The sequence below is a fragment of the Topomyia yanbarensis genome, unplaced genomic scaffold (assembly GCF_030247195.1).
Source record: "Topomyia yanbarensis strain Yona2022 unplaced genomic scaffold, ASM3024719v1 HiC_scaffold_4, whole genome shotgun sequence".
Classification (NCBI taxonomy): Eukaryota; Metazoa; Arthropoda; class Insecta; order Diptera; family Culicidae; genus Topomyia; species Topomyia yanbarensis.
This window is the reverse complement of record NW_026683602.1, coordinates 840,844-853,754: the sequence shown is the minus strand read 5'-3', so window position 1 is coordinate 853,754 and position 12,911 is coordinate 840,844. Positions and strand designations below refer to the sequence as shown.

Here is a 12,911-nt window from a genome sequence, read left to right as displayed (position 1 = left end):
TACAATCCGGATAGTTCACATTTGTTTAACTTTGCATATTGATTCTAGACTACAGGTAAAAGTAGTTCATAACCTCCAACCTTATGTGCTGGTTTGGGAATCGGGCTTATATTTTCACTTGCAAAACAAAAACATTTGTGAGCGCACCAGCATGGTGATTGCGATTGGCACAAGATTTACAGAACCCATTTATTCTCAATTGAAAAAAATTAATGTTTGTGTCCTGCTGCAAACGCATCCTCAGACGCAACATTAACGACTACAGAACCTACAATAGCAACAACGGCGGAGCAGAAAACTGCGACAACTTTTTCATTGATAAAAATTCCAACTAGAACCACTCATACAAGTGATTTGAAAATATTGCAGTATTCACAGTTTCACCGAGTTAACCCTGTTTCATTTCGACAAAATATGTCGACAAAGATAGTAATTATTGTTTATTGCGTTGAGTATTATTTATTTAAACTTTGAAGTATGTTTGTTAGTTACCAAAACTCAGAAAAAAATAGCTGAAAATGACTATTCTCGGGTATATAAAGAATGCATCATTGAGAAAGTTTGACATCCAATGTGAACATTTATGTCGCTGTATAGTTATGTCATAGTGTGCTCGAGCTCTACCAACATTCAGAATTTTTCGATCACTTTGAAAAATTACATACATTTCCCATACAAATCTTCAATCACTTTGGGGCACGTGTTAAAATGCTCCAATTTCACACAAGGAACTCGATTCGAAACGCTTTTAAGTGCTAACACCTTGTAAAGAAGCTCGCTGAACTGTAATTTTGTTCCAATCCAGACTATTCCAATCCCAATCTTATTAATTTTTATTTTGAAGGGATTGTTTATTCAAAATAATAAATATTAAGTTTATTGCATCAGAAAATTATGGAGCGTCGTTCCCCGCGGATTGGATAGATTTGTTGTACAGTCGTGATTCGCTGGTTTGCTACGTTTTAAATGGGCCGCTTTTTAGTTGGATCTTCGCTAGTTGGGCCGTTAACCAACTAACAAGCTTCTGAACGGCAAATTCATTTTGACAAGCAAATTGTTAGAGATGTGACCAGATGCATATAAACTACTAACATCCCCTTATTGCAGTGGTTGACATATCTTGGTCGGCAGCGCGAAATTAGCGAATCAAATTCATTAGTTGGACAGAGGCTGAGGCCCAACTAGGAAATCACGATTCTAAATCATATATGTAGGCTACTACCGAGGTATTACGGGGATTCTTCAAACATGTTAACGCTAAGCAATTTTCGGTAACCTCCAAATACTACAATTTTACAAAAAGGTTGCTTTATTGCACGCTAAATCTGGGCGCTTATTTGAACTTTACGATCTATCCAGGCTCGACTGACTACCGGTCGATCCCATCAGTTCTTTCACCTTGACGCCGGAAATGTTCAAACAACCCAGTTCGTGAGTCGTCTCGTTAATTCCGACGACCTGTCTAAGCTGACCGATGTTGCAACTGGGATGGTACTCGTTCAACAGGACGCAACTTCCGTTGTAGAACACCAGTGAACCGTTCGGATACCGTGGGTTGTAGCACTGGTTCGGGATGCAATCTGGATGTTTCGCTTTTGGGGCCAGATAAATCATGGTACCGTTCTCGCAGTATCCCTGGGTGTACATTTCGTAGCACTGGCGCGTCGGTGGATGGTAGACGTAGGCTGGTTGGAAAAAAGAATGATCATAGAATTAAACGTGCTATCAGGCATTCGCATGTATGTACACTCAAGAAGCTGTTCACGCGGGGAAAACATTCAAAACCTTAAAAAACAGTTCAAAAACTTTTCATTGGCTAAAAATCTAAAAAACGAAAAACTAACTCGGAAATAACCGCGTTGAAAGCAACTTGAGTATCGTACCGATGATGGAATGATAGAAATATGCCTTTATAAAAATTTCTCATGAAAATGAAGTATGTACTTGAATACCTATTATAAGAATTGGAAAAATAGGAGTGTGTGCGTAAGATTTCCACCCAATTTAACTCCATTTGTCAAAAATTCCACCTGATTTAACCTATTCTCGCACTAAAATAACTGCACGGGGATTGTCATGGCTCTAAACACGGCACACAGTAAAAGTCAATTTGTTTCGACTTATCAGTCGACATCGTCGCCATGCAAATCGATGTTTCACATTCATCCAATGCAGGTACTTTGTTCGACGTTGTGCGACTTTCAATAGATCGTTCAACAAGTCTCCATTATAGGACCTGTGTTAAACGATTTTGAAACTATTTTTCGGGCAGTGGTTACGAACTTAAGAAAATTTTCTCTACTATAGGCTCTAGCGAAAAACTAGCAAGCAACCATCGTTGCCAGAACCTTTTTGCATGCTTTTCACAATTACTGAAAATGATTGTACCTCAAAGATCGCACCTAAACCAAGGATTCATAAATCTAGCTGCATTTAAAAATCAAATTTTATTTTTATTCGTCTCTCTTAACAATATACTATGTATATCGTCGTTTAAGATTTTCATTCACTTTAAATAATATGTTAATGTGCATGAAAAGTGCCCAGAATAAATCCAGCAAAACCGTTATATAACCCTTTTGTAAATATAATCAACGCTCTTGATTGACAAAACGACCAATCAGAAACTGGTTCAATATTGAGGATAGGACTTGATCAAACTAGCTCGCGGTTGTCTTCTCTTCTCTTAGGTAGAAACAAGGCAATGTAGGCGATTATCAAAATTAGGATTGTTTACGTATTAAGAACAGTATTTCTGTTCAACACATCGACACAAATGTTTGGATGAAAAGAGAAGGTTTTAAAGTCGAATTTTCGCTTCACTCAAACAAGAGCGTTAGAAAAAAACTGCATGCGCTTAAAATCGAGCCCGTATGGGCAGATCACAGTATTGACTACTTTATTCATCCAACCATAATATCAGATAGTTATCAGTAGATAAAAGTCATATATAAACACTCGGACGATTTCACGAATAATGAAAAAAGTGATGGGACGCACACCAGATTTGAACTCATGCTCTTGCGCATCATAGCATTGACTATTGGCACTGTTCTATTCTTGCACATGAGAATGGAGTGTTAAAACTCGTACAATCAGCACATCCGCGATTCGACGCTATCTTGTGTGTAATGAATGAGCCTCAATAGTGCGATTAATGACGTTGGTGAGGAATGAATAAAAAGCAGACGGTAAATAAAAACTCGCGGTGCGTTGCTATACCAACCAGCATAGGCACGTGAATGTGGTGACAATCCTTTGACAGTTGTGTTGAAGAAACGCATATACATATAGCAAGAGATGAAGTGTTTTTATATGCTTGCAAAAATTGCTAGCGATGCTAACATTATTTATAAGTGATTGTCGCTTGCAATTATTGTAAGAGATTTTAGTGTTGGGTGTAGGGATACCAAATGGGCTAAGAGCAATCCAGAATTTTAACCGATTTTCGCCGGTATTTCGGTTCATAGGACACAGAGAAAGAGACGTTCACATTATGTGTAAAAAAATTGTGTTCTTCACTTTATTGACAAAAAAGTGCTGGAAGAAAGTGGCCAATAAAAGAACACAGAATATTGCTAATCTTTTCTAACAACCATATCGCGACTTTTTAGACATGCGCCACCGGGCTGTGCTCCGAATTACGCGCCCATGCATTTTGTATCAGTACAACCGAAAAACGTTATGACTGTGCTTTATTTCTCCTTAGTGGAGAAAAAAATTAGGTAACAAATATTACAGTTCCACTAAAGAGTGAATTGTTCTGATTCACATTTGAGATTCAAAGACACAAAGTCTATAAATAAATTAAATATGGAATTTGCGTTTCGACTTCACTAAGTTAGTGTCGGATTATGATGAGACGAAGCTTCGTCTCATCAGAACTCGCCACTTACTTTGCGACAGGACTAGACTAGTGCCGGATTGACGCTACCTCTGAAAACGAAAACACTATTAGCGATGTCCAGCAAGAAAAGGAGTTCTGATTAAGCTGATGAGCATAAATGAAGTCAAAACTTGTCCTTAGTGCGCAAATGTGGTTGAAAACAATTTTGTCCTTAGTAGAAAATAGTTTTTACATGCATTTTTCTCCGCTAAGGAGAAATATAGCATAGTGCATATTGCATTGGCTTGCTAAGCCAAACCAAGTTTCGACTTCATTAATTCTCATTAGCTTAATCGGAACTCCTTTTCTTGATGAATATCATGCAGGAGTAGGGGTTTGCTCAGAAACACAAATAGTGTTTTCGTTTTTGGAGCTAGCGTCAATCCAGCGCTAGATTAGTCCCGTCACTAGGTTAGTATCGGATTCTGATGAGACGACATTTGAATGTTTATTTTTGTTTCGCTCGCAGTCCAATCTTTCCCATACTACAAAAACTCTGTGCAATGCTAGATTCTCGCAGTGTTGACAATATTGATACCAATTTAAACGCAATCTATTGGTTAAAGGTTGAGTGGTTAATGGTAAAATAAGGCACTCCTACTGGTGAGATGAGTAAGGGACCATCTACCGTACACAACAAACATCCAACTTTTGTTGGATTTTACTTATTATTGAGAATGAAATTCATATTCGTATACGTGCCTAATCACACTGTTTACTCAAACGCCTGACTAATGCCATAAATAAATGATTCATTATGTTTTAACGTGGTCTTTTCGCAATCAATATTTCACAGCACAAACTCAAAACCAAATCAGATACCTACTCAATTAAAGTGCCAAATAGTCCTCAGTTGAAGAACTATATCAACAAAATGACTCAATATACATATAAGTATGATAGTGTTGATAATTAAGACAAACACAATTAAGTCTCGTAGCCATCGTAGCACGTTAAGATAAATTTGCTTGCGAAATGAAACATTACTATCTGCCATCCGGAATACGCTAATTTTCGTTACCCGAATCCAGGCGAACCATCTTGTTTGTAATTAACGAAATATGCGTTAAATTCCAGTACAGAATATTTCAAAGAGTAACGAAACAGAAACAATCGGAGATTACAGAGTTCAGGTCATGGTGGTATAAGCAGTCAGTCACTCAGCGGCAATGTAGTAGTGTTATTACTTACTTGGTTTGCAATCACAGACCCAGTCTCTTTCCTGGTCGCCTGGGTAAAGTATTTCATTTTTCTGACATTTGTTCGGGATATACACCGGGGTTCGATTCTGCAACAAACTTTCGTGACCTTAGCACCTCATTAGATTATCATCGATGCGAATTAATTGATACTTACTCTAGCATTGTGCATCGATTCGATCATTGACGGATCAGCAGGAAATGCAAACAATTCCGAATTCCCGTCCGGTCCCTCACGTTGTCCGTCCTTGTACGGTGATTGAGGACGGCTAGGAGCCACTAAAACATACAACAGTGCTAAAGTAAGATGCAATAAGTCAGAATATTCAACCTGAAATCGGTAGAGAAGCCACATTTCAAGGTTTAGAAAAGGTATGATATGAATCACCGCTTTGATCGCGTCTGCGATAAGAAGAGAAGGCTTCGGAGTCGTTGTTTTACTACGTCTGTTTTGCACTTACGAAAATTCCCTTGAATTTGGCCGTTAAATTGTGCTCTGGGAGCAGGCGAGACCGTGCACAAATTGATAAGAACGACACAGGCTGCGATGAAGCATAATATTTCGCACCGGATCATCTCGACTTGCTTCCGTGTGTTCCGTCACTTTGCACTGACGTTGGTTGCTGACTAGAATCGATTAAGCGGTGGTATACTTGCCGCTCTGGGTTTTCCCCAAACCGATCACTACTTGCACAGTATAATTGTATTGAACTTGATCGTGCGGCGAGACGAACCTGCCTAACTTGATTCGATCGTTCGTGCTGTCGAGGATGACGGAGATGGGAAGAGAGAAAAAAAGAATGAGCGCGGACGATCGTGCGTAAAGAAAAGAGCCTTCTCCCGACTAGATCTGCGACATTACTGAAGGCCTGACCGGACTAGATCGTCCATCCACCGGACGACAAAAAAAATTCGCTCGACCGGAGCAATCGTCCCATCTTTATCAATCAATTTCTTGTCCACCGAAGTAAACAACAACAAAAACAATGCTGATGATGATGATGATCATCTATAGGGAGTCGAGAGCGTTCTTTTCGGTCGATGCTGCTGCCCGATTCCAGGTACGTCACAGTACAAACGGTTTCAGTTGTGAAAAACGAGATTTTTGATGTGGGTAGAAGAGCTATTCGGATAATTTCAATAGTAATAGTAAAAGCAACTTTTACATTCTGTCATCGAACTTGGTCTAGTGCAACAATTTTATTTACACTAAGAATACTGTCTGAGCAGAATTCGTACATATGGCGAACATTCGCAGAGTAACAATCCGGGTGCTCCGATTCGGTGAGATTCTAATCAAATTACAAATTACAGCAGGTTTGTACACTTGACATACTACCGCTCTACGCATAATTGTCCCATGTTCTATAGGATTCCCTATATATATATATATATATATATATATATATATATATATATATATATATATATATATATATATATATATATATATATATATATATATATATATATATATATATATATATATATATATATATATATATATATATATATATATATATATATATATATATATATATATATATATATATATATATATATATATATATATATGGGACAATTATGTGAATAACGGCAGTATAGCTCTTGGTTCATCCCTTTGCGTCATATTCCAGTTGCTACTGTGCCGCTCAGTATTAAACGCAGAATTTTTCTTTCGGACACACCGAGAACTTATTAATTTGCCTATATTGTAGGGACAAGCACTCTTGGCCGTACAGAGAAATAGGGAGTATCAGCGTTATATATAGACCAAGTTTTGTGCACATCTGTAGGCTACGAAACTTTAGCGTACAACGCAAACCATAGGCAAATGCAACATACCTACCAAGGTCGAACCCTCGAAAACAGGGCAACAACCGCCATCTAGTAGTCGTCGTCGGTCACTTTCATAGAGGCGAGCGAGTGCGTAAGACGTGTTTAAGTTAAATAATCAATAAGTGAAGTAAATAGAACAACCAAGCTTCAGCGCCATTCGGGTAATCCGATCGAGAGGCCATCTTGATGCCTACTCTAACTCCCAAATACATCAAGTAGTTCTGGGCTTGCTCTCCAGTCACAGAACCATCTTGATACCTACCTTAATTTGGCATGCATAGAAGTTTACGAACTCCCGGAGACACACCGCACCTACGTCTAACCGCAGAAGACCATCGTTTAGTCCTCTGGTCGTCGACGAAAACCAGGGACAAACCATTACTGGCCGAACAAAGTTCGATTCTCTTTTTTTACTACCTAGAAACTGGTAACGGTTAGTCCGGAATTTCCACTCAAAGTGAATTTTGACAACGCAAGCAATTTGATGCTATGAACAAAATGGCGCTCATTTTAATCTAAATAGTTTACAGCTTGGTTCGGTGGATATTGTAACGGGTGAACACTTTGATATGTTACTGGTTGTTCAGTAGGTATAATTTTTACTGATTTTTCTACATTACAAAAGTTATGTCAAAACGTGTTTGGTACTCAATAACAACGAGCTGAATTTTAGCAGAACATCCGGAGTTTATCAGTTAATAAGAAAATAGCGGAAGCAGTAATTGCCGATCTGCAAAATAAAGAAAATAAGTGTGTACGCAGCTGACTAAATATAACAAAGCACATTATTTTTTTACTGCACTTTGTTCATTACGATATTCAAAGACGCGAAATTATCGTGCTCGGAGCTGTATCTTCTCGTAGTTTCTTCATAGATTTAAAAAAAATTGGTTATTGTCCTGCTACTAATAAAGAAAAAGATGTGCGACAAACTGCTTGCCACTGTAATGGGCACAAAAACGATCAGAATTAATTGAATACAAAGAATGTAATATTTTACATGAATTACTTAGAGATGACCTAAGTGTAATTGAATCCCATATTGGCAATGCCCGTAGTTATATTTTTTCCTTATGTCCCGAAACTTAGTAGGATCTAGTACCGAATGTCAGGGTACGTAATAGCAAATAGACAATTCGTCAAGCTGGATGAGAATGGCCATTTGTTTGGAATTAGAGTATCATGGGCTTCAATAAGTGCCAATACCTTAAAATGATTTAGAAGCCAGCGTACAACGCAGAGAAGAGGCGATGAAAATGTCTATCAAAACAAGCAACGTATCGTCATAAAACCGGACTAGAAGGGATTTCTGGTTGGTAGATACGCGAGTCATGGTTATCACGTTTCCTACATTCGCTGGAAATTCACACAGACAAAGCCGAGAGAGTCATTAGTTCGGTCAGCGAGCAAGTAATATAGCTTCTCACCATAAACGATCGTTGATGACGACATGTTTGCCAGAATACCGGATTGGCGATGGATTTCGTCAGAAGGTTGTGAAGATTTGAATTTATGAATAGTTTCCAGCATCAATATGGACTTCTTTTGGAGCATCGCTCAAACAAATGCAGTGAGTTCCACAATTATTTGGAGAAAGATAAACTCGTTCCAATACAATGTTTACTAACTAGATTATCAAAATTTGTTTGAAAATATATGGAAAATCGATGAAGAAAATTTGGTTAGAATTTGCAAGCTTAAACCGAAATTATCCGCCTATACGGAAGCACGATAATCATATACCAATAGAACTGATTGTTTTGATTCAGACACATGGAATTGTGTTTACCAGATAATGAACATGATGCGAGTCGCGTGCTGTATGGAATAAATATTCTTTCAAAAATCCCTGTTACTCATTCAATTGAATAAAGGTCTATTTACACCCTCGGTGAAAACGAACGTGAACTTTATGCGCGACAAATTGTTTTTTTTTTTAAATATCTCAATTATAAGTGCATAGAAATTGATTAAAATGGAACTAAACGATATGTACTGTACACTTTGGGAATTTGATCACGCAGTTTGGGCCGGGATTTTCTGCCGGATTTTGATCGCGAACATTTTTTCGCCGTTTTCTCTCCTCGGTTGCTTCTAAAAATTACTACAGGTTTCAGGAAGACGCAGATTTTCAAATAAAATAATAAGCAACAATTTTTCCGTTGTAAACAATTCATGTTGAATTGTTTCCGACCGGATTGTTGGTTTGGAAAAAAATTAAAATCCGTGGCGTTTGTCGCGGTTGGGTTCACACTTCGGGAATCTTAATTTTCCGTGTAGACTTTTTCCGCCACGGAAAATCGAATAATCTAAGATTCCTGAAAAGTAAATCTAATTTTGATAAATCTCCAAATTAAAATTCCGACCGGAAACAATTCAACGTGAATTGTTTCCGACGGGAAAATTGTTGGATTTATTATGTTTGAAAATCTGCACTGTTCTAAATATAAAAAACCTGACTTTTTAGAAGCAGCAGAAGTTCTATTTTGACAGTTTGGAGGGATCACGGCGGAAAATTTGCCGTGATCAAAAGCCGGCACAAAGTCCTGGCCTAGGGGCAGATCACTCTAGGAATGTATAACAAAATTTGCATCAAATTAATAAAAATCTCGACAAACATATTACGGTTTAAAAGCCAACTGTCAAAATTCACTTCGAGTGGAAATTCTGGACAAACCGTTACTCACCAATCACAGATGTTGGTAGTAAACAAAAGAGAAACGTTTTCTCTTTCATCAACTGCTGTGAACTGTGTGTGACCAGATACTGTTTGCCCGGAATTTCCTTTCAAAGAGAATTTTGACAGTTGACTTGCAGAAATGAATTTAATTTCCATTTTTGCATCAACTTTGCACTCCCTCGCAGAAAAGTTTGCTTAACAAACGTCCTACGCTGATCCACTTTGCTCGACCCAATGTGTGGAAAGCACTACAGTCGTAATTCGCTGGTTGGGCCACGGCCTCTGTCCAACTAACGAATTTGATTCGCTAGTTGAACCGACTGTTGATTGTTAGATAGATTGTCACAGTAAATTTGACGTGAAATTTTGGCGTTCAGATACTTTTTAGTTGGACAATGGTCCAACTAGCGGAGGTCCAACTAAAAAGTGTCCAAGCAGCAAATCACGACTGTATTCTAAGTTTTATCTTTCTCAGATTGAAACTGCTCAGATTTTTTTGCAGATTCAGATTTAATAGATTCAAATTACCTAGTACAGTCGTGGTACGCTGGTTTGGCCACAATCTCTGTCCAACGAACGAATTTCAGTCGGTAGGTGGGACAACTGATAAATGTCAAAAACTGGTATAAGGGGAGTTTAAATGTAAGCGCACGTACCAGTTTGAGAAAGTCATGCAAAGCATCCGAATAATCTCGAAAGTTGCCAGTGTACATAATATTTTTTGATCATAGATACGAATATCCTGCCTATCACATGTTTGCTATGTAAATCCGTCAGATAGCACTGCATTGAATTTTCTCCACAACGAAATAAGCTAGGATCGTAAATAATCATGATAAGGCCACAGCTTGGTCAACTATTATGTTCACGATCCAAACGACAGGATGAGTGAGAGGTCAACTTTATTACGAAATCTGATGTAATTCTGAACTATTTACTGTAATAAATGCAAGTTAATGGAAAGCTCCAGAGACAGTAAGGCTTTCGCCATTGCCGGAGTAACTTAGTCTAGTGTGGCAGATCACAACGTAAAGATGCCAGGCAAGTAAAAATCCGAGAGACTAATAGTCGTATTCTGTAATATGATGTTTGTTTTCAGAGGAGAAGCAGATCAGTGTAACATTCGACGAAGCCCTCTCTATGGGAAGTGAGTTTAAATACGTTTCGACAGTTATGGATACCTAAAGTTAAATGAGCTGTACATTCCAGAGTTTGGCAAGTGCAACTACATCCTTATTCTAGTTGCGGGAGCGATCGTATCTGCTGTTTTGTTCGAAACTATAGGTACAAGTTTCGTGATAGCAGTCGCAGGATGCGACCTACAAATGACTACACTACAGAAAGGAGTGCTCAGTGCCGTAGTGTTCTTAGGTTGGCATCACCTCAACTACAGTGAAGCTTGTCGATTATTAATCCCTCATTTACAGGCATCATCGTCAGCTCTCACCTCTGGGGATTTCTGGCAGATACCCAGGGCCGAAAAAAGGTTATCGTTTCAACACTATTTCTGACATTCGCTACGACTTTCGTCTCCAGTTTTGCCAACTCCTTTTGGACGATAACTGTTGGTCGATTTTTTGCTGGATTTTTGTGAGTATACACGCCGTTAGGCAGCGATCGTATAAGTAACGGAACGTTAACACAAATAGCATCTCTGGACCATCGGCAACTATTTACGCCTACCTCGGAGAATTTCACAACCATCGCAACGGGTCTCGAGCCATTATGGGGGCAGCTTTCGTATCGGGGATCGGATGCCTATTTTTGCCCGTGATCGCATGGCTCATAATCAACCAGAATTGGGAACTTCCGATTCCTTTTCTTGACATTGTTTACCGTCCGTGGCGCTTGTTTCTGGTAGCCTGTGGTCTTCTAGGTCTGATAAGTGGTTTTGCTTTACTGTGGCTACCGGAAAGTCCAAAATTTGTGTACCACCATGGTAATCTAGAGCAAACTATCCGAACTATCCAGTGGATGCATCGTATGAATTCAGGTCGGAGGGAACCATCTCTTCAGATCAACTCGATCGTAGTGGACGAAGAGGATCAACAGTTCGAGGAACGTCTACGTCAGATGAGCAACGCCAAAGGATTCCGAGCTTTTATGAAATTAATCTGGGATAAGACCGCTCCATTGTTTAGAGTCCCGTACTGGACAAAAACAGTACTCGTGTGTTTCCTTCACTTCGGTGCATATTTGACATCTCACGGCATGTTTATGTTCTATCCGGATATAGTGAACCAGCTGATGGAAATTCACGAAACCGGTATCAATAGGACGACTGTGTGCGAAGCCGTCTACACTCGAAGGTATCTGGCTCAGTCGGAATTCGCAGAGCTAGGTTGCTCGCAGCAGTTGGACCTGGCCGCGTACGAATATACACTGATACTGGAGGTGCTATTTACTGTGCTATTCGTACTGATCTGGATGTTGATTAACGTAGTGCAGAAACTTACCATTTTGGCAGTTAGTTTCTCCTGTTGCGGTCTCGCGGGACTGATGATAATTTTTGTTGACATTCCGGTAGTTTCCATATGGTTGTACACTGTGATGCTCTTAGCTGCCGCTTGCGGGTATGTGATAAATGCCTTCATAGTGGAACTGTTCCCGACGAACATTAGGGCATTGGCCGTGTGTATTTCCTTGATGTTTGGACGGCTGGGAACTGTCGTTGGAACGAATATGCTCGGGCTGCTGCTGGACAGTTACTGCGAGTTTACTTTTGCGATTAATGGGATGTTATTGCTGGTGTGTGCTGTACTATCCTTTTGCATCTCTAAAAGTCATAATCGCAAAGAATCTGAGTTTAAGCCGAACTCGAAGCAGAATTCTTCGGGGGATTAGCAAATACATTTCAATGAGTGATCATTTAAATGCAACAATACTTAAGTGGTTTGCACTCATTCCAAATTTACTACATGTTACCGCAACGTAGATGAAATCGTTTGGAAACTTCGTCCGGCAATAAGATATCCGTGTGAATAGGGTCGTTAAGCCACGTGTTTTTGTTCATTTCCGATGCATCCAACACTAATGATATTAATCAATTTTTTGTGTATGAAGTGATAAATAATAAATATTTTTTGTAATTCAATAACCATTCAACTCCCTTGATGCCTTTGTTTTTACAGTCGTGATTCGCTGGTTGGACACTCTTGAACTGGACTGCTTTTTAGTTGCACCTCCGCTAGTTAGACCATTGTCCAATTAAAAAGCATCTAAATGTCAACATCTCATGGCAAATTCAATTTGACAAGCAAACTGACGAGAGTGATCAGACACATTTAAACTACACGCAGCCATAAAA

At 39.0% G+C, this 12,911-nt stretch overlaps 2 protein-coding genes across 3 annotated transcripts; one reads left to right on the top strand and one right to left on the bottom strand.

The window, feature by feature from the left end:
- Positions 1-1,286: 1,286 nt before the first annotated feature.
- LOC131695417 (uncharacterized) lies at positions 1,287-6,032 on the bottom strand. 2 transcript variants are annotated; one of them, XM_058983905.1, is made up of 4 exons: positions 5,547-6,032; positions 5,243-5,382; positions 5,078-5,174; positions 1,287-1,685 (listed from the first exon to the last, which is right to left on the bottom strand). In XM_058983905.1, exons 1-4 carry the CDS (start codon positions 5,659-5,661, stop codon positions 1,345-1,347), a joined length of 693 nt encoding a protein of 230 aa, XP_058839888.1. In that variant the 5' UTR covers positions 5,662-6,032; the 3' UTR covers positions 1,287-1,344. The 2 variants fall into 2 exon arrangements, with proteins under 2 accessions (XP_058839888.1, XP_058839889.1); XM_058983906.1 differs by having other exon boundaries at positions 5,243-5,364; positions 5,547-6,009.
- Positions 6,033-6,154: 122 nt separating this feature from the next.
- On the top strand, positions 6,155-12,701 carry LOC131695416 (synaptic vesicle glycoprotein 2B-like). Its single transcript, XM_058983904.1, has 7 exons — positions 6,155-6,369; positions 6,804-7,085; positions 10,336-10,645; positions 10,704-10,751; positions 10,814-10,975; positions 11,032-11,194; positions 11,254-12,701. The coding sequence occupies exons 3-7, from the start codon at positions 10,639-10,641 to the stop codon at positions 12,446-12,448; spliced, it is 1,575 nt and encodes a 524-aa protein (XP_058839887.1). The 5' UTR covers positions 6,155-6,369; positions 6,804-7,085; positions 10,336-10,638; the 3' UTR covers positions 12,449-12,701.
- The last annotated feature ends 210 nt before the right edge of the window (positions 12,702-12,911 follow it).

What these genes read in the sequence shown, in the direction of transcription:
- LOC131695416 (XM_058983904.1), top strand. An exon ending in CGAAGCCCTCTCTATGGGAA is followed by an intron (nt 10,752 to 10,813) that starts GTGAGTTTAAAT and finishes TGTACATTCCAG; the next exon opens with AGTTTGGCAAGTGCAACTAC. An exon ending in CAGTGCCGTAGTGTTCTTAG is followed by an intron (nt 10,976 to 11,031) that starts GTTGGCATCACC and finishes CCTCATTTACAG; the next exon opens with GCATCATCGTCAGCTCTCAC.
- LOC131695417 (XM_058983905.1), bottom strand. Translation starts at nt 5,661, where the DNA reads ATGATCCGGTGCGAAATATTATGCTTCATCGCAGCCTGTGTCGTTCTT. An exon ending in AATCGATGCACAATGCTAGA is followed by an intron (nt 5,175 to 5,242) that starts GTAAGTATCAAT and finishes AGTTTGTTGCAG; the next exon opens with AATCGAACCCCGGTGTATAT. An exon ending in GGTCTGTGATTGCAAACCAA is followed by an intron (nt 1,686 to 5,077) that starts GTAAGTAATAAC and finishes TTTTCCAACCAG; the next exon opens with CCTACGTCTACCATCCACCG.